Raw genomic sequence first — 21,831 nt, 5'->3', positions numbered from 1 at the left:
CGTAAGGACATAATATCAGCCTGAGACAGATGGTGCCTGAAGCGTTAATACATCTAGGCCTAGCGTTTTCTTAACACTGTTTGCTATGACGTTTTGGTTGTTTGTGAATGCCAGGATATTTATTTACCATAGATTCAACATATAATACACATGTAATACTTGACTTCATGGCCTGAAGAGTCTGAAACTGATTTTATAGTTAAAAAAAATAAATAAAAATGAAATTACTGAGATTAAAAAAAAGCTTTTTTTAATTTATTTAAAAAAAAAACTAGTGCAGAATTTTCTCCTTCAGTGGTACATTTTGTTCATATTGAAGCTTAGCCAGTTAATTTACAATCTCGTGCGTTGAGTCTCGTGTGTGGACGCGCAGCAGCATCTGCGCCTTTAAGAGCATCTCTGACAGCATCCTCCTCTGTCACGGACGCGCACACAGCAGCTCAATATTTGAGAATAGCGCTTAGCTTTCTGCACGCACACATCCTCCTAGAGATACATCACAACATCACGTTTATTATCGCCATCATTTTCTCCACTGGACATTGATGAATTTGCCTCAACGCTCGCCGTAGCGGTCCACCCGATCGTTATTGCTCTTATTTCCTCTCTCCCCGCATCCAAAGAACCGATCTACGCTACAAGATGGCTGAGTTGAATTTGGGGAAGGGGCTGACTGCGGGGAAAGTGGCCAGCAACGTTCAGAAAAAACTAACGAGAGCCCAGGAGAAGGTAAGAGCTGCTCGCTAACATGTTGACGTGTGGTGGTGATGGTGGGGGGAGATGATTATTCAGGCCTTACGAGCCGCTGATGCCGCAGCCTCCACCGTCCATCCATCCATCCATCCATCCATCCACCGAGGCGCAGTGTCGCATCACGACATCGCCACAACACGGACGGGGGTGATGAGTTTGGGGGATTGTCCACTTCAGATACCTCACCCCCACCCCTGGAGTCAATGTCACACAGCGGGCACGTTCATATTGCAGTGAGATTTACTGTACGGGCCTCATGATTTCATCTGTCACCTCTGAGCCCCGGGACTGATGCGTGTCAGGCGTTTTGAATCAATAACCTGGTGTCTCAGTCAGACTTCGTCAGACAGATGGTGACTGCAGGAAGGCCCTTTTGCATTTTACTGCCACTGTGATGATAATGATCACCCATGCTGCAGTATGTATATGTGGTAGATGTGAGGCCTACTCTATGCGTTCATGCACCTGCACGTCGTGCGCTGAGTAACTGGCAGGGGGCGCTATTTGTCTGCCATAATGCATCATGTGCTGTGGGGCTTAAGAGAGAAAACGGTTAATGTTACCACTATGAACCCAGTGTGTGAGAATGTCATGTGTATAAGGTCCCGTGGCATTTATGTACAGCCTATAATGCACACAAGCATTATTGTATACTGTCAGTGTGGTTTATTTATGTTATTTATTTACTTATAATGACATTAAACAGCATTCTTAGTATCAATGCAAAGAAAACATGCTTAACTTAAACTATGTAGTTTCTGGGGAGACATTTTAATTAGAAGAGAACAGACTAAATAAACAAACTGAATAAACAAACTGACCTTAAAGGACTACACAGTTTCATATTGGTTCACTTTGTTAACATGTGGCGGACCCTGCCACCTTTCTAGCTTCAAACAGTGTTCCTGTTATCCTCTGAGAACAGCTTGTTTATTCAGTTATGGAGGAAAAAAAAGATATACCCGATTTTGTATTATTACTTCATTAATATTGTAAATATTAAAATTTTGAGTTTGAATTTCTTCTCCTAAACTGCGTAATGCCCCTTTAAAGTTAGAAGACAGCGAGCGATCAAGACAAGAAAACAGGTGAATGTCCACATGTGAAGTGACGTTTAGGGAACACGTTCTGTCTTCTGTTTTGAACAAAATTTATTGCAAACCTTACTTTTTAATGTAACCTTCATTATTCTGGGAAATTCCATGCAGAGCTTTAACATTTCAAAAGAATAGCACTGTGTGAAAACAACTGCGCACTGAAGTGAAGATGTTGGAGATCAACACCTTGATTTCTCCAGGGGTAGTGAGAGTGTCGATCTTGAGAATGTTTTGTAGATAAATCAAAAAACTAAAGGCAGATTTTTCAAATTCAGAATAGACCCGCGGGACAGGAAGCATGAGACAGTGAGTACATTGAGTTGGATCAGGCTTGTGGTGCGCTCCAGAATACATGTTTAACAGGGTTAAGGTTGCTTTATTGTCTTGGGTTAAGGGAGCTGCTGCATCAGACAAAACATTACAGTAAAAACACATGAGAGCATGTGAGATAAAAACAAGTCTTTCACACTATTAAAATGCACAAAGTCAAGCATATTTCCCAGAACATACACATCTTCATACAGATATACACACATCCAGCGATATAACTCACTTACATGGTTACAAACAAACAGCGATAGGCGGAGCCTGCTCTTATCTTGGAACTGAGCCACCTCTTCTGTCTGCTCTGCAGAAGCTGTCCATTAATAAGTTCAACACATGGGACGGGTCAGATAGGATCCTGTTGGCCTTCCGAATAGTAGACTGCTCCAAGATGTCTTGAGGGGTGAGGGGTGTAGGTGTTCACATAATCTATAAAAATGTGACATAATATTCTTGCATACACCAGAAACTCTGAGTTTTTTGTATGAAATGGAGACGCTGATGGATTCTGAAGCTGAATATTCCCGCTGAGCTTCAAATCTCTTTTACAGGGGAGGCCTGGCCAAGACTGCGGCATATTTTCACATAAAGGGAAAACTTAAAACAAAAACATAAAAGTATTAACATATCCTAGGTATTGCCACTGATGTTGTTTTTTGTTTGACTGACAGGTTCTCCAGAAGCTTGGCAAAGCCGATGAGACCAAAGATGTTGCATTCGAGGAGGGAGTGATCAACTTCAACAAACAATATGTGAGAGCAGTCATGTTGCATGGCGGCGTCAAATGACTTATTTTCCAAGAAATCAGTTATTCTATTAATCTACTGCTGCATAACAGTTGAGCTCAACATAAGGCGGCTCTCTGGGGAATGTGGCTAACAAGAGTTTTTGGGCATGGTTTGCATTTGCTGAGACTGACGTATGTACTGGCTCCTCGCAGTGTTTGATTTTGTGTTCTGAGCCTCTTGTTTATGTTTCACCTCCAGACTGAAGGCAGCAAACTGCAAAGGGACCTCAGAGCATACCTGGAGGCAGTGAAAGGTGTCTCACACACACACGCTCATACAGATTCAGATGTGCATGTACCAAGGCACACAATCATGCATGTTAAAATGACACACCTCAACCTGCAAATATCCACTGATTGTAACGCAGAATGTGTGTTCTTCCTCAGCCATGCACGAGTCCTCCAAGAACGTTCAGGCGTGTTTGGCTGACATGTACGAGCCCGACTGGTACGGCAAGAACGAGGTGGACTCTGTTGTGGAGGTCAGGAACACTTGACATGATTGTGTTTACATTAAATGCATGCGTGAGAGTGTGAAGAAGTCAAAACTACTTTATTATAGTGTATATGAGTTGATTGAGTGATTGTGTACATGCTTATGCAACACATCAGCTATCCTCGAGTACACGTGTGTGATTAACTGTCCTCTCGACAGCTAAAATTATACGTTAGCGTCTCTTGTGAGAGATGTTGAGTAGCTCATTAAATTTTCCTCCGACTCAACAAAGTTTACTTTCGGAATGACTTTTTTATTAATGAGTCTTATCTACAAACCAACTACGAGCTGGCTGCAAGAAAAATACTGCAATCAGTTTTAGTTTATTCTTAATTTACGCACAAGCAAATAGTAACAGCGCTACTGGAATGAGCTCTAAAGTGATGGAGAACTCCATCCAGGAAACATAAAACAACCCCTGCATACAGTTTGCCTTATCTAATCTCTGATATTGTGTGTTCGTGATTGTCTTTGCACTGTTGTGTTCACCCATGCTGCAGGACTGTGATGTGCTGTGGACTGATTACCACCAAAAGTTGGTCGATCATGCTCTCATCTCCATGGATACTTACCTGGGACAGTTCCCCGATATCAAGGTGAGCTGTGTGATCATAGAGACCCGTAGCAGCCGTGACCAAAACTTAATAGGATCTAGTGTTTATGAAGCAGCAGCCAGGCTTTTTTAATGATCACACACTACTGTATTTGTATTTCAGTTCAGTTATTTAACAGAAAAATGGTTGTTGGAAAGATATAAGATCACCTGCACCTGGAAGCTAAATGAAAAACAAGTTTTCGCTCAAGAGATGACGAGAGAACTGAGACATTTCATGCAGGTGGAGACACTGAATACCTGTTCTCTTGTCTTTCATCCAGGCACGTATAGCTAAGAGGGACAGGAAGCTGGTCGATTACGACAGCGCCAGGCACAACTATGCCACCACACACAAGACCAAGAAAAAGGACGGGGGCATAAAAATAACCAAGGTGAAAGAAAATACAAAACGTGTTGCATTAACGTGTATCAAATTTCACAGCATTTAACATATGACTTCTCTCTCTGTCTCTCTTCCAGCCCTCCTCCTTATTAGAGAGGGCCACCCCAGGCTGGGCTCAGGGTATCTTGTCTGCACACAACGTTGCCCAGAGCAGTCTGTCCAGGAGCCAGGTACGTGATAGTCTTACTGCACCTCCTACAAGTGCTGGCGACTGTGAAACAATGATAAGGGGTGTCCTCTTAGCCGAGCAATCCTCAGTTTGAACTTGTTTTTGCATGTCATCGCTCTCTTTTTCTGACCATGATCCCAGCCGCTTGTTTCTGTTGAATATCTAATGACGTCAAAATAAAAAATGCAACTTGTTCTCACTCCCAACTCCGAGGTTGGTCAGTGACCTTAAGCCACTATGAGGCACTACTTACCTCTCTAGTGTCACTTTTGCACATGAAAGGCTCCATGCTCAAGTTAGCACTAATGTTTTATTTGCAATGTTTGGTTAGACTTTCAAAGTAAAGGCTTTATGGTCAAGTTAGTAACAATATGTAGTATACAACGTCTGGATAGACTTTTTGTTGACAAATAGTTTGCAGTGTAAGACATACTATGACTTTTAGAGTGTTACTAATGTTTTCAAACCTTCACAGTGTGGTTGGTCTTGGGCAAAAAACCTCCTAGGTTAGGTTTATGCAAAATAAACTTCTTAGTTAGAGTTAGGCAAAACAAACTACTTGGTTAGGTTTAGGCGAAGTTCACTGAAGTGATGTAATTCAGTGAGAACAGACTGGAAAATGACAACAACAAAGCAAACTGAAGACAGACATGTTGAAGCATAGTGTCAGGAAATGTAAGGCACACACACAGCATCTCATCAAACAGACTCTCATGAACATGCCCTAATGCATCATGCCAACACATTGTGTGTTTGTGTGTGTGTGTGTGTGTGTGTGCGTGTGTGTGTGTGTGTGTGTGTGTTTCAGGCCGAGGAAGAGTTAGAGCGAGCCCAGAAGGTGTTTGAGGAGATTAATATTGACTTGCAAGAGGAGCTGCCTTCACTCTGGAACAGGTGTGTGTGTATGTGTGTGTGAAAATGATTTTCCTGTTGATGGATCGATGCTGTAATTGCGTCTCGCTTACATCTGTGCTACATTTACCCTTGCAGGATATTAAACTAGCCAGTCAATACTGTCTGTCTGCCTCTCTCTCTCTTCTTTCCCATTTTTAGTCGTGTTGGGTTTTACGTCAGCACCTTCCAGAGTTTGGCCGGTTTCGAGGAGAAGTTTCACAAGGAAATCAGCCGGGTGAGGCTCGTGCATAGATCTCCATTAATGCTGAATTTAGATAAAGACCAGACAGAACAGATTGATGTGATGTATCAGATAGTGCGAGTTCTGACTGCATCGCCAAGGGCTGCAATTGAATCTAGAAATGTCAACTTCGTGCTGCCCTTCAGCACTGTTTTTGAACCGTGATGCAAACTCTGATATACTGTAGTCCATTTCTTATTTTTTCCCACTGTCAAACAAAAGTAGGACATTGGGTTTTAGCAGACTGCACAGAGATTATCCCCTGTATTTATGCCTTAGCTTGAGAGCCTCTCTAAATCTGGACATGATGATGCAAACTAGGTTCAGCAGACTTTTCTGATATTACAGAGCAGGAGGAACACAAAACACAATATACTGTATATGATTGTGCCAGAGCAATGAATTGGGATTATGGGAATTTAATGGGTAAACATACTATGTTGTTCAAATCGAGATTTTGGGTGAATTATATAAAGCTGTTGGTGCTACGTGTAATATCTCTGATGGCTCCCTGTCTTTTCCTTTTTGCAGTTGGATCAGGATTTGTATGATGTCTTGGTGAAATTGGAGGGTACAGACCCAACCAGGTTAGTGAGCAATAATCCATCATGTAAACTGTATCAAGACTTTCTACTGCATAAGTCCTTATAAAAATGTGTGTAGCATATAAATAACTTGAGTATGTGACAATGTTGCTATTCAGACTCTAAAGTAGTTGGACACTGTGAAAAGTTTTATCCTTCCTACTTTGTTTGTAATCTACTGAGGTGAAAACCAGTAACCTCAGGTTTTAGCAAATCTAAAAACAACGCTTATATTAAATCCTGGGATTCATTTTAGAGCGCTAGAATGAAATTAACCAGCAAAGAAAATACTTACATTCATGGCTCCTTCTAGACCTGGGCAAACATAAACCTTTTAAAACCTCTTGAGAGCACATACATCATTGTACTGAATGAATTTAGTGTGCTGCATCAGAAGTGAAAATAAAAATAAATCATTTGAGAAGATTATTTTGAACACATTTATTCATTTTCCCTATAAGTGAGTTTGCTGTAAGCCAAGAGGTAAAAATTCTCAAAACTTTTTCTTTTATTGCTGTTTTTTTATTTTATTTTAAGGCTGGCAGATGTAGTTACCAGTCACAAAAACAGCATATTTTACCGCCAGCACAACATGCCATAGAGAAGTGGTACACTAATGTATTCAGAAAGCTCCAGAAATACCTTTTTAGCACAATATGCATATTTGCTGTCCTAAACATTGACAGTTGAAGAAGTCGCTGTCGCATCTGAAGTACTTTTTGAGGATAAATTGTATTAGAGAGATGTAGAGCTAGAGCTGAATGGATAAATTGTCAATTGTTAATTCATTTGATATTCAGTTAATCAATTTGTATAATTTCTTAAGAAAGACAAAAAGAAATCCTCTGATACCCACTTCAGAAATGCGAATTTTGAGATTTTGTTTCCTCCTCTATGACAGCAAAATAAATATGTTTAATCTTAAATCGCAGCCCAAGAGAGATGTACGAAACAGTTTTGTGGTCTTAAGAATGTCCATCTGATTATTTCACTGACTTCCTTCTATATCTGGAAAATATGACACTCATGGATTAAAACACCAGATATAAAAATCATTTTGAGCTACAGGTACAGAAAAACAATATGGCATGTATTAACCTGAAGCCACCCCTTACAGAAAGGAAGGTAACAGCGGCGCCTCATCGTCAGGAGCAAGTAGGAGGTAACCAGCAGTAACCATGGTGACACAACTCCTGTCTGTCTGTCCAACTGACCTGTCTGTCCAGCTATCTGTCTGTCAGTCAGTCTGCAGCCTTCTAAGAGATCTAAAGGGAGAAGTAGTGCTTGGATGTGCGAGTGAATCATAGACACTCTGATCAGAGAGTTGAGCCCCCAGAGCTGCAGATATGTGAGAGTTGAGCAAACCTGTATGATTAACGCTGCACCAGGCAAGACCGTTACATAACAGTGCAACCCAAGTCCCAAGGTACGCAGGATCTTATCTCATCTAATGGAGACTTGATTAACAACATTCACTGGTGCATTGAAGTGTTCACCTACAATTTTTCCCACTTTTCACCTTGCGGCAGGCAGAGTATTTTCAAATCTAGATCTTTTACCAGTTGTCGTCCTTGTGCTGTGTTAAATTTGGGGTATCAGGGCTGTTTCTAGCTTTTTGAGTGTCCTTTGCCGAATGTTGTTAAGGGGCCCCTATTTTGGAGGATGGTGAGGATGCCATTTAATATTTAAATGCATCAGCCTGGTGCACTTTAAGAGGAGAAGAGACTAGATCTGTGAAAAATGTAATTTCTTTTAAACATTTTACCCCAGAAATTTAAAACTTAAAATTAAAAATGAATAAATAAATTGGAACATTCAGGCTCCCGTAAATCAAGAAACCTTTACAGGATTTACAAAATCTGCAAAATGCGAATAAATAAGACGGATGCTGCATTTTTATTTGCATTTTGATATTCAGAACAAATTTGTTAAGGAAAAAAAAGCAGAGTAACCATATAATGATATCCCTTTCCCATTCAAAAACATTAAATAGATCATGACTACAGTACACTGTCTTCAGGGGCCCAACCAAACCACGTAGTCTGTATGTAGTAAGAAATGGGCCTGTGGGGTAATGTACATCCACGAATAGGCCACAGGGCATAAAAGAGTCACTTGGAAATTAATACTTTCTCCATGTAATTTATTTTTTTCCACAGTTGCTATGTGGTAATTTGCACATACACTTCTGCAAGCAGGGCAGCAGTAACAGAAGCGTTATGACCTATATGCAGATGCCTGAGGCAGAGCTTGTGCAGTCCAGTGATCATATTTACACAAAAAAGTACAAAAGCTTACAGGATGGTGAGATAAGCAAGGGTTAAACCCAGGAAAACTGTTATGGATTATCAAAAAGGGACCCAAATGCAAGACAGGGGCAGGCGGGTAGAGAAACAAAAAGCGAGCTTTAATGATAAGAAGCTTTAGTCCAAACAAATCAAAGGCAGGCAACAAAACTGACAAAAACAGTCTGGAGCAAATCCACAAAACTAGTACAAACCAAGATGGACATGAACAAAACAGATGAGCTGACAAAGAGAATACACAAGGGCTAATGAACAAATGAAACACAGGTGCACACAGCAAAAGGGCAGGAAATAAAACAAAGACAGTAAGTGGAAAGTCACAACACGACACATGTGGATGAATTCCACAAAATAGAATGGGAAACATCTAAAGTGAAAACCAAAACCATGACTGAAAACAAGACCAACAGGGAGCAGGCAAGAATCAAAAATCCAATAAACAGGCAAGGTCCTGGAGAACTGAGCTAATATCCAAAAACACCAGGAGAACAAAAACACGAGGAAAGAGGCTGAAACGCTTGACACAGGGTGACAAACTGAGTTGCTGCCATTTGAAGCCACCAATGTACACACTTGCCTGGTCCGTCCAGCAATCATGACAGGTTTTTTCAACTCTAGTCATACTTACAGATCTGGGGCTGCTTTTGAATGCCTCTAACACTGCTCGTTTGTGAAGATGCACTGGAGGCACAGACAAAGCCTGCTTGCATGGGATGGAGGGAGGATGAGGAGAGGAATGGAGGGAAACAAGGCTCACTTTTCTTGCATGACAGTTCTGCAGCAACGACCTCCTCTTGGACTCTCGTACAGCATGCCTTGTAGCCTGTGGTAGCTTTTAGCTGCTCTTCCTCAACATTTGCTTGACCTTTCTCTCACGTTGTTTCTCAACTGTCTCTCATTCACACAGTGGAAAAGAAGCATCTAACCACACTCTAAGGCCAGCGGGACCACCTCCAATCCCCAAGTCTCCATCCAAGGTGAACGCACATTTGTCAAATCAACTTGAGAATGAAAATGCACTGTGATCACTTAGATTGGAGGCATGAGTAACGTTACTGTTGAGTTGACAGGAAGTGAGCAGATGTGCAGTTCGTAACACGGACATATTTCCTTTTTCTGTCCTAGCTAAGACCAGCAGTGCCTCCTCCACCCAAGGTGACCCCATCTAAGGAGATGAAAGCAGAGAACATCATCAACCTGTTTGATGCTGCTGCAGCTGCTCCTGACATCAGCGTCACCTCGCCCACAGAGGTGAGTGAGCAGCTGCTGTCCACACACAGCCTCAGACCTTTAACTTAACACTCTCCTGCACAGGTCAGAGCCTTTTAGTCCCTTCCTCTGGCCTGTCTTTCCTCCCGTATACTTCCCCTATTCTATTCTATTCTATTCTAGTCTGTCCTGTTCCTTGCCTTCTCTATTACATCCAGTTAGCCAACGAGCCCTCCTATTCCTGTTGTTATCAGTTTGACAGTCCTGCAGTGAGCAGCCTGTTGGACATGGACCTGGACTCTTTCAGTGCAGCAGCCACAGCCTCCACGGTCACACAGGTGGATGATTCATGGCATGAACGTATAGATCGTTAGAGACCCTCCACTGCAAGAAATGCCAAGCTTCACAAGAGATTTTATATTTTATTCAGAAACGTTCATTTCAAGTCCGCGAGTACTTCGCTATGAGTTCGTAATGCAGGATTTTTCCAGTTGCCAGTGAAGCTGTGTGACTTTAAATATATTGACACTAGCATGATAAGTCTGGATACAAAATAAAAATCACTTGGAAAGCTTGGCATGGTTTGAGGTGTTACCTGCTCTGCTTCTTTCCAGCTTACCGAACGAGAGGTGGATGATGGCATGATGATCTGTAGAAACCTGCTTTTAGTGACCACTTCCTCCTGCTTCGGCACTGTCCACAGATCACTCATGGCATGAACTGTAGACTGAAGCCCCGCTCTGCTCTTACTTCTTTCTCTTCTTACCTGTACAGCAGAAATAGCAGTTTGAGATACTGGAAGGACATGCGTTGCACTTACGTTATCTGAGCGTACAGTTGAGTTAACAAGGGATAACTTACTAAGAAAGAGTAAGTTGGATAGGCCAGAAAAAATAACAAATACTATGCAGTTAGTACCCACTTTAACTGATATGTAGTTAATTCAGTGCAGTACTTTCACAGATTTACCAAAGTCTTATGTTATCTCCAGTAGGGGTTGACTATATGACGCTAAAATCACAATATTTCAGGGTATATCTGTGATATTGATATTTCTGTGGTTTTTGTCATTATGACAAAAAAAAAAGTACAACATGCTGAAGACAAACCAATGTAGTTTCTCTACTTGGTTTAGAACTCAATATTGCTGTTGAGTTTTCCTTGCAGGATTTTTGGCTCTACTTGTGCTTCTGTGTGAGTTGGCTGGTGAGTTGTTATACTGACCCCTTTTGAGGTTACAGTCTTCTTGCACTTTATACGTATTACTGTAGTTTGTTGTACGTCTGATCTTAACCACTTCCACTCGGCTGAAGTCGCTCCTCTTTTTGGAACCAACCTCTCCGTCGCAGCAGTGTTACTTTCGCTTGTCAGCCGTGCTCGTTGTCGTGCATAACGGTGAAGCGTCATTACATCAAAGAGTTGATATATTGCCATTGTCACAATGTTTTTGTTATGTTTTTTAAAGAATAGTATGATTGGCACAACCTAAATCTGGAGCTCTTGGATGATTTCTTTGGTACAAATAAATTACTTTTTTAATCCCAACTTTTGTTTTTAGTTTAAATATTCAGTTATTTGTGTCCAGACACTCTGATGCGAGTGAAATTTGACACTGGCATTAGGAGGGATTGTGTAGATTCTGAATGATCTGTTGAGACTGACGATTAAAGTTAAAATAATCAAGTTAAAATAAATGTTGTTTTGCAGCGCACCTTTCTCTGGCCACCTCTTTAGACTTGCATCACTTACTACTTCAGACTTCGCCTAGAATTGCTTGTACTCTTGTTCTGCTGGAGATCTAACGCTATGGGCTTGTAGGTTTAGAGCATGGGACCTTGAATGCAGTGAGCATAAGCAAGAGCTTTGTGACCAGGTTTGTTTTGTCTTCTCATTCTGTTGCTTCCTTCTGTTTTCCACAGCCTGCAAACTGGGATTCATGGGTAAGCGTATCATCCTCATCTTAACACTTTTGTTTTGATTTGCAAAAACACGGAATTAGCATTATGATCATCATCCTCATCAGCGTATTCTTATTTGTGTTCACAGTTAACAGCAATTCATTTATCATTTACATTTACTACTTACTTATTTACTTGCTTATTATACAAGCCCCACTCTCAAAGTATGCTTGGAAAGACATCCTGCGTCACACATGCAGAACTTGCTGGGTTGGACTTCTATAATGGCCATCTCTGTGTATAAACCAGGTTTTCCATAAATGGATCACTTTCATTTGTCCGTCCCAAATCTGTTTGTGCGTTGTCTTTGTGTCTGCAGTGCTTTATGTGTCACCACTAAACACTGAAGAGATTGTTGTACAGCACAAATAGAACCTGGGAAGGAGCGTGGGTCAATTCAGTTTCAAATTGACATTTTGCACTGTATGTATTTTAACAATATCAATGGTGTCTGATGTGCAGTCCTTTTCTTTGTCTTTGTTCAGTGTGTGTGCATTGATGGTGTACAGCATACTGTAGAGCCAAAACCTATAAAGGATTGATTGTAAGACACCACTGACCTCCACAAAGGACACATCTAGACAGTATTGTGAATTTAATGGTAAATATAAGTTAAAAATCTCCTTTGTGTAAAATGATTTGTAACTGAATTAACCTCCTTTCTTTGTGTTGCCCCTCGTCTCGCTGTATGTTCACATGTTGCACTGACAGAACATGTAGCCTGTACATGTTAGCTACATGCGCCATGTGACACACAGGGAACAGTTTTGTTCTGAAAGTGAAGTTGCTCATGTTTTCCGCGGGTTGTTTCAGCGAAATGAAGAGCTAGTGAGCAACTTCACGACACCTTTGCTTGCAACTTGGCATTCTGACCATTAACTAACCCTTTTGTTCATCCCTATCACTGTAAGAGAGACGTGTCTCAGAGCCTGAGGCAAAGCAGTGATAGCTCAGAAGGGAACGACACCTCTGCTCTTACAAAGCTTCCTTCCTCTTTCTCCATCCGAACATAGCCGTGGGAATCTAAACCATGCTTGCAAACTACAAACAGAAGATCCAACATCTATTTTCTGATGGGAAAAGGCTGACAGCTTTTGCGTTTCTGGCTTCTGCTGCCACCCTTCCTTATCTTCATCTGTCTTTTGTTTTGATCTGAACCTTCTCTGTAAAGGTTTATCCTTCTACATCAACCTTCTTGGGTCTGATGATGATGATGATGATTATGATGATGGTGATGATGATGATGATGACTTGCTGACATCTGCTGCTGAACTCCTCACATTGATGTCCGTGGCCTCGTCTCCATGCTTAGTTTTCCCCTAAATATTTTAAGTTTGACCTAAAAAGTGCTTGATACCAAGTCCCTTAAAGGCGATTCTCATGTCTTTGTAGGTTTTAGACCTTTTAGTAACAGGCTTTTTTCTTTTAAATCATCACCAGCCTTTTTTACATGGCTGTAAAACTCACAATGATCCATCAATCGAACTTAGCGGTTGCTAACAAGTGGCTAAATGAGACTACAGACATTATCTGGGACATTAAACGTCATCACACTGAACACGGAGACTCATCTACTCACTAGTCCGTCTTTACTAGTTGCAAACTATCCTAACTCTAACTTTAAAACTCAATTTATAGAAAATACATATAGTAATTGTGTAGTGAGACGCTTAGTGGTGGTGACGTTTAAGTCATGCAACTGCAGTGTAGTCTGTTTATAGCCCAACATTAGCTTTTTACTTCTTTTTAGAGATTTAATTTACGCTTCAAAAATGACAAAAGTGGTGTTCATCTGCGAAGATTATCTTGCTGAATAAAACATGTAAGTATCATAAGCAAAAACATTTTTGCAATATCAAAAATCCAGTTAAATATATCCCGCAGGCTTTTCGATGAGGGAACCAAAAGTACGAATGAAAAAAGTATTAAATACAACCCAATAAAATGTTCATACAATTTTGAAATTAAAAATAAAAATAATGAAGAAATACTGATGATTAGCAGGTATGATTTGTCTTTTTGCTCACTGTGTTATTTTAGCATGTTAGCATGCTAATGTTCGAGTTGAGGCTGATAAAAAAGTGAAAAGTAGGGAAAGAAAGGAATGTAATTTTGCCGATATAATCTGAGAACACAGGGAAGTTTCTGATGTGAAGCTGGCGTGAGAGAAAGAGAGAGAGAAAGTCAGATGATCTGCAAAATCATCAGGAATCAACCTCTGGACACCATGAATGTCTGCGCCAAATTAGCCATCCACCTAATAGTGATTGAAATATAGTCAGAACCAAAGTGTGCGGCTGACCGACATTGCCATAAGATATAGCAAATACACTTTCTATTTAAGTGGCTTATAATACAACCCTTATGCGCCCCTTTGATATATGTGATATCATTTCCTAAACCCTTGTCCATTAAAAATATTTTACTTTATTCCTCAGCCCACTGTTTTGTTCATACCTTGGCTATACAACCCCCAACCTTGCAAAAATGATTTATTCTCCTGGTGGTGCTTATTCCCAAACCCTTCCTACCATTGGAATGTTAGCCATTGAATTTATCCTTAAATATCCCTTATACTTTGCCTTTATGCCCCTATAAATGTCCCCCACCATTTGATTTATGAACCCCTTATCAAACCCAAAAGGTATAATATCTCTTATGACCTCTGATTCCTTGAAACCTGACCCTTGCCCCTCAGCCTGAGGACAGTGGTGCCCAGGAAGAGGACACTGAGGAGCACTATGACCCCATAGCAGCTGCCACGGAGGGCTGGGGGGATGATGGTACGTGGCCCGTCCGCTATGACCCCATAGCAGCTGCCACGGAGGGCTGGGGGGATGACGGAACCCTACCGGTTCGCTATGACGCTGTGGCATCAGAGAGGGTGGGGGATGATGATGAGAGCCAGCAGGCGCATCATGATCCCATGGCTGAAGCCCAGGCGGGCTGGGATGATGACGAGAGCAAGCCGGTCACAGAGGTGCCCGCCACTGAGGATGAAGCACCTGCAGCTGAGACTCCAACTGAGGCTCCAGCTGAGACTCCAGCTGAGGCAGCTGAGGAAGAAGCCTCACAAGCTGATGCTGCGTTGGATAATGAAGAGGGTCAGGTAATCAAGGAGAGAAAAAAAAAAAGTGGAGAGATGCATCTGGACGAAAATGGCGGATGCATTGATTTTTGAGGAGGAGGTTTGAACATGAGGTACTGGAAATAAACAGATGATAGAGTGATACAGTGTGAATGAAAGGTGGAAAGATGGAGAAATCTTGGGCTGGAAAGATTTAGGATGCATCTGGACCAGCAGCATGGATGCATCAACTGTGACACTGAGGGAAAGTTGGAAAGTAAATGCTGAGGGAAAGAAACGAGTATAGACACCTGCTCCACACAAGTAATCCCAGTCACTGCTAATCACAAATCCATGCACATAGTAATGTCTTGCAAAAGCTTTACCTTTATGGCACCTGTGCATTAATAACCAAGCTAACCCTCTACTACCACACTTGCTTGTATTAGCCATAACTTTGCTGTTTAGGCTGTGCAGCTTGTCTTTTCGTCTGTCTTTGTCAGTGTCTGTCTGTTTTTCTCTCTGTCATTCTTCCCCCCTCCTTTTTTTGGATCTCTCATCTGTCTCGTTCTCTAACCTCTCTCTGTTATGTCTCTCTGCTGCCAGGGTGAGTCTGCGGCAGCTGCTGCAGCACCAGAGGAGGAGGAAGAACCAGCAGCAGCAGCAGCAGCAGCAGCAGCGACAGAGGAGGTGAGCAAAAGAGGAACTACCATGACATGCAATGAGCGTTATTATGGATGCACGATAATATCAGCATGTCGTCAGTATCTGCTGACAGAGACTTTAAAATGCAGCATCGACCCGAAATGAACATTTCTGCTGATCTTACAGGCCAGTTAGATGATGCCTTATCAAATTAAGCTGCAACAACTCACTTCAATGTAGAACGGAAACTAATTGGAAAATAAAATTGCGTAATAAGCAGAAGATGTATCAAAGAAATGACCAGTTATTTATTAACTGCTTGTTGGAAAATAGCAGAATATTAGTATTAAATCATGTTGGGGTAATTATCAATAAATGTTGAGGTAATTATATATATAAAAAAATATGTTACTTGGTAATTAACACCTACTTACCATGAAATGTGTGAACCTGTAAAATGAAGTGCTACCAAAGATTCAAGATTCAAAGTGTTTAATGTCATATGCACAGTAAGGAAACATGTTTCCCTGTACAATGTGAGTACAGTGAGTACAATGAGAGTGCCAACAATGTAAAAAGAAATGTATACAACAAAAATATATAAAATAAAGCAATTTTAAAAGGCAGCATGTGAAAAATAAAGAAAAACAGCAATAATAATAATAAAACAGTGCAAATGATAATAAAACAGTGCAAATGAAGACTGTAAGAATAATACACATTGTTATGTAAAGAGCTTTAACTACCTGTTAAGCATTCATGAATATGTTTTAGGTGACTGGATATGGCATCTCACAAAGATGCTAAGCCACAGGTCAAGTCTCATTTAAGTCCATTTTAGCATGCTATTTTTTTACCTTACTTTCTTCAAATGCTGTAAAGATTGTGACATTTATTTACATTTAAAGCAACACTATGTAAGTTCCTGCAGAAAGATAGTTGATTTGTTGAGTCTCCATCCATCTATCCATCCGTCCATCCATTACTGTAACCGCTTATCCTTTGCAGGGTTGCGGGGCACTGGAGTCAATCACAGGCTAACATTGAGCGAGTGGTGTCTATGAAGTTTTTCAGCGTGCACTACACATCAGTTAACGGAACCTCTTTTTTTCTAGACACCTGCACCTGAACCTGCACCTGCAGCAGCAGCACCTGCAGCAGCAGCACCTGCAGCAGCAGCAGCAGTAGCACCAGAGCCAACAGAAGAAGCGACGGAGACGGCAGAAATGCCAACCGGCTTCCTGTTCAAGGTAAACCAGGATACAGAAAGAAAGCATCTCAATAGTGCTGAGCATCAGCTTTATATATGTGGAGGTAATTGATTGGATTATTTATGTGATGTAGGTCCAAGTGATGCATGATTATGCAGCCAACGACACGGACGAACTGGAGATGAAGGCTGGTGATGTGGTGCTAGTAATCACCTTTGACAACCCTGATGAACAGGTACACACATGTACTTAATATGTTGTCCAGCTTCATAAATGTGAGGATTTGTCGCTATTATTTGTCATTTATGAAAGTAAATAAAGAGTCTTTGGGGTTCGGACTGTTAATTGGACCAAGAAACAATTTAAAGATGTCATTTTTTCGCATTTTGTGGGCATTTCTTATAATTTTTTGACATTTTGTAGACCAAATGATTTATCGTAAAACTAATCAAGACATTATTGGATCATGAAAATAACTGTCAGTTGCAGCCCTACTGCAATGAGGTGGATATGTCTTTATTTCCGTGTGTGTGTGTGTGTGTGTTCAGGATGATGGCTGGCTGATGGGCGTTAAGCAGGACGACTGGCAGCAGAACAAAGAAAATGCAGCTAAAGGAGTATTCCCTGAAAACTTCACCCAAAGGCTGTGAAAGAGGAGGACAGGACGCCATTCCAGCATCCTTCTCGATGTCTCTCTTCCTCTTGCCTCAATCCTTCCCTCGACTTGCCCTGATACTATACCCTTACAGGACTTTGGCCATAGAAGCGGAGCTGTCATAAGCCCTGGTGGAAATCGTGCATTTCTAAGGTCTGCTACACTGTGCTAAAAGTGGATCTTGGCATTTCTGTGGATTTCTGCCAACATTTATGGGTTGCAGGTGTAGCCATTTCACAGGTCCCACTCCTTGCTGCACTATACCAGAGGAATTAAGTAGAGAGTCCCCATCATACAGGATAGATGTAGGCACGGGTGCCTCTGCAATGGCTACTACTGCAATGGTATTAAAATGTTTTACTCTTCGTCATGTCTCATCCTAAACTCTCCACCTCCATAACAGAGAAAATGTCTATTGAGACATGCTTTTGTTCATCTGATGCTGAGGGATTGAAAACATTGTAAAAAAAAAAAAAAGTCAATGCCAAGTGTAGCAGAGTATTCCTTACATATAAGCCCTGGAAGCTGTTTCATAATGGATGAAAACTTTACCCCATTCAACTCCCAAAAGACCTTTGAACACACAGAAGTCTAACCAGCCAAACTGCACGTAAAAAGTGAGGAATTTAAATGAACAAAACAAAATTAGCAATCTCATTTTCTTAAGCTCAGAGATCTTCAAAAAACCAGAAGTTGGTTGTTTTAGCCACATGTGTAGCCATCAGTTGTCATTTTCTTCTTGGTCATGTAGGTTTGTTTTCGTCATCTGTTTTGTTTCTGGTGGCTAACTGCAACTCTGACCATATATAAGTGGAGGTGGAGCATAGCAAAGGGTGTGTCACTTAAAAATGAAGCATTGCAATTTTGGTGCCGGTATTTATATTTGCTAATTACTGATCGTCAATCAATCTAATTAGTCCAGGGGCTGGACACATGCAGCCCATCTTCTATTCCTACTTTCATTGTTTACTTGTGAAACATGGGCCCTAGATTGTTGTATTAGTTTAAATCCAATGGTTGAATATGTAGTTTGACCCCGTTTGTTAAAGTCCAAATAAATGAAAATGCAGTTAACTAGTCATCTGACGCCAACTTAGTTAAAGGTGCAATATGTAAGATATGGCCCGACCCATCCTGTCTCGTAACGCAGCTTTGTACCTCAGGGCTTGATAGTCTGATGGTACAGCCCCCCGCGGTTTCAGCTAGGAGATGTATGTGAGTGGCGAGTTTCACGCTTCACAAGCATTTACACCAGTTTTCCTTATTAAACAGAAAATACAACAGTTCACCTTCTGAAGAGGAAGCTTCTAGTTTTTCTCTTTTGTATAGAACAAAGACAAGCTTAATTGTCTTGTTTACTCATCGTAAAATACTCCTCATTTAAACCCGACAGAAATAAGATAAAACAATAAAAACAACAACACTGGTTTGACTTTCCACTGTTGCAACACCACCAACTCTGGTCTGGTTGAAATAAATCCTTAATTCATTGCTCCAGACGCTGCTCCTGTCCCCTATCTGCCATGTCTTCGCCCTGTCACAGTCAGAGTCCTGGTCGGAGCCACTAAGTCACCTCGGCACTGTGTTCCCTGTCCTTAAACTGACCGGTTGTGTTTGGTGTGCGGACACTTGAGTCAGCTTAGGGCTGCTAGCTGCACGGCTCACTGGGCTAACTAGCTAATGGCAACTAATAGCTCCAGTCATAGATAGATACAGCAAAGAGTTTTGTTAGCAGCAGTTGGTGTTTAGTTCCCTTTGACAGGTGGCCAATCTTTACACATTGCATCTTTAATGAAAGGAAGAAATACTGGTCCTAGAGTCTTATAGAATAGAAAAACATGACTGTTTTCATTTTTTTTTAAACAGTCGTGTTTTTTATTCCTTGTTGTTTGAATCTGTGTGAACTTGTGTGGGGCGGGCGTGTGAAAAATCTTTTCAAGGATTTTCTTTTTTCACAAGGGATTCCAAATATGCATTACCCAGGCTCGCTTCATAGCCGGCCGACAAACTACACAACAACGAGACGCTGCTACTGGTAGTATAATAATAGTTAGGCAGATATGGTTACACCCTAATCCTAATCAAATATATAATAACTGAGCCAGCCTCATTTGTTTTTCGAAAAAAAATAATAATGTGCCGAAAACAATTCCTTCCGTTTGCATAGAGAAACTCAAATGCAGATGATTCAGAATATGCACCAGAGCAACTTCTTTTATTTTTGTATGCTGCCAAGCAATGATTACATATAGCCTAATGTAACTATGTCAACATAATTGCCAACTTAGGATGTTATGGAGTGTTTTGTACTTCTGTCAGGTTTACTGCTCTCGACACAGCCGCTTAACTGTAGGTAGTTCAAACTATCTCACGTTCCAGTCATCCATCTAGTCACCGACTCAAAAGAGATTTATCATGATGTTACTAACATGTAATAAGTGTGGGAGAAAATGTTTGCGATTGTATGTGTGTGTGTGTGTGTGTGTGTGTGTGTGTGTGTTTATGGGTTGTTTGGGAACATAAATTCTTTATCTATAGGCTATTGTTATTGGACGATATCACCGCCACCTACCAGGGGATGAGGTCGTCAGTTTTACAGGAAGTTTTTTCCCCGACTGGACAAAGACAACTCAAAAACGTATTTGGGTCTTTTCCCACTGGCTGGTATTATGGTTCCAGGTGTTATTGTGCATTCGTTGTGTATAAGTGTAATTTTGCCAAGCTGTGATGACAGATACATATTCTATAAAGACATTCATATCTGTATGTGTGTTACTGTGAGCATGCTGAATTCCCATGTGTTGTTGTGTGAACACCCTTAATTTGACGACGATGATACTTGGGGCACTTTTGAGGCAATTTTGTTTGATTTATTTATTATTTATTTCGTTTCATCTCAGTAAGAGGGTTGGTTGCAGTTACTTTGTGTTTTTTTCCACCATTCCCCTCTTTTAAATCAGTCCTGATTATAATTGCTTGCCTCAGAATGTTGCCGGGGTATCGTGGTCCAACCGGAGATAAACATTATTAAGTGGAGACAGGACACATAGAGAAAACATTTTGAACCACCAGACCCAGGTGGATGGATTTTTGTAATGGTTTTCAGTTTTTTAACCACTTGAGATGTGCATGAGTTTTCCATGTGTATTTTAGAGAGCCTCACCTGCACATGTAGGTAAAACAATCACTTTCATATTTTTATTTTTTTAAATATATGTAACTTAGTGAGCGTTTCACCTGGGTCTGGGGCTCTGTGTGTCTGTATGGATCCGTCTCCTGAGATGAGCTATGGGATACGACAAAAAGGTTTTTCCTGTACCTAACTGACCAATAATAATAAAGATTACTTTGACTCTCCCTTTGTTTATTGATCTTTTGTGGAAGGAATAAAGTGGGCTACTATTCCCTTTGTTTACAAGGCGTGGACAGACAGGGGGAAACTATGGAGCCCTTAAAGCCCCATGAGACTAAATTCCCACATTTCAGTAATGTTTTATAATAACCATCATTAATAGATGATCAATTTAAAGCAAATTAAGCTTTAGTTAATGTTATTTACAGTTTTGTTTGGCTACCCAAAAGATATCAAGTTAAAATATTACTTTGGTAAAAGTGAAAGTCTCCCATATCAATAGTACTTGAGTAAAAGTCTTAAAATGTATCTGATATTAAATGTACTTAAGTATCAAAATTCAAGTAATATGTAATATTGTATGACAACAGTCTTTATACTGTATGTATCATGAAATTCAACCCTATTTTGGGACACAGAACCCCCCTAAATGTCAAAAAAAGGGGGAAAAGGAAACAATTTCTGCACAATTTTCATAACATGGCCTCATAAAGCCAAAACATGTTTAAATGTGCCACACCAGTGTTTAAATTGATGCTTTGATTTGTGGAGTTTTGACAAAATTTACAACTGTTTTCAGTTTTGTGTTTAGTGTTTTGATAAATTGAGTTATAGTTCCAGGAAATGTGTTTAAACCATTTGGAAGAACTGTAATCTGTGGATTTCTCTCTCTTCTCTGCAAGTCCTGAAGCATCCAGCAGGGAGTGCTGTGTTCAAGGACTTACTCTCCATCCTGGATAAAAGAAAAAAACACTTCGAGGCATGATGAGGAGGAAAGAGGAGTGTTGCTGTGTGCTGCTGTCCGTGGTACTGAAACCAACCAGCAGCCCACCCTGTAACCACAGCTATTCATGCTGCGTTCACATTGTCTCAGCCGTTGTGATGCATCACTGTTTACAACGGAGACTGTTTATGTTTCAACATGTAGCAGGGGATAATCAAACCCAGCTGTTAGCTCACATCGGTGTTTCTGGATAAAAAAAACAGCCTGACCCTTTTCTGTCAGTGATGTAGCTAAAAAGAGGCCTCACTACATAAACATTTCCTGTGTTTTAGTGATTAAGAAACATATGTTGCTACCAAAT

General features: G+C 40.8%; 1 protein-coding gene across 1 annotated transcript; it reads left to right on the top strand.

Annotated features, from left to right (window-relative positions):
• Positions 1-642: 642 nt before the first annotated feature.
• On the top strand, positions 643-17,389 carry bin1a (bridging integrator 1a). The gene is made up of 19 exons (XM_073473147.1): positions 643-729; positions 2,846-2,926; positions 3,161-3,215; positions 3,349-3,443; positions 3,958-4,053; positions 4,334-4,444; positions 4,533-4,625; positions 5,433-5,518; positions 5,678-5,753; positions 6,291-6,346; positions 7,461-7,505; positions 9,557-9,626; positions 9,775-9,900; positions 10,113-10,196; positions 11,778-11,798; positions 14,515-14,920; positions 16,702-16,778; positions 16,873-16,974; positions 17,288-17,389. Exons 1-19 carry the CDS (start codon positions 643-645, stop codon positions 17,387-17,389), a joined length of 1,869 nt encoding a protein of 622 aa, XP_073329248.1.
• Positions 17,390-21,831: the final 4,442 nt, after the last annotated feature.

Source organism: Pagrus major, chromosome 9, assembly GCF_040436345.1.
Source record: "Pagrus major chromosome 9, Pma_NU_1.0".
NCBI lineage: Eukaryota > Metazoa > Chordata > Actinopteri > Spariformes > Sparidae > Pagrus > Pagrus major.
The sequence above is the reverse complement of the archived record's forward strand: the minus strand, read 5'-3'. Positions and strand labels throughout refer to the sequence as shown.

Bases quoted from the DNA above. Each gene is read 5' to 3' on its own strand.
- bin1a (XM_073473147.1), top strand. From the start codon at position 643: ATGGCTGAGTTGAATTTGGGGAAGGGGCTGACTGCGGGGAAAGTGGCC. The intron at 7,506-9,556 runs GTAACCAGCAGT...TCATTCACACAG, and splicing joins TCGTCAGGAGCAAGTAGGAG to TGGAAAAGAAGCATCTAACC. The intron at 9,901-10,112 runs GTGAGTGAGCAG...TGTTGTTATCAG, and splicing joins GCGTCACCTCGCCCACAGAG to TTTGACAGTCCTGCAGTGAG.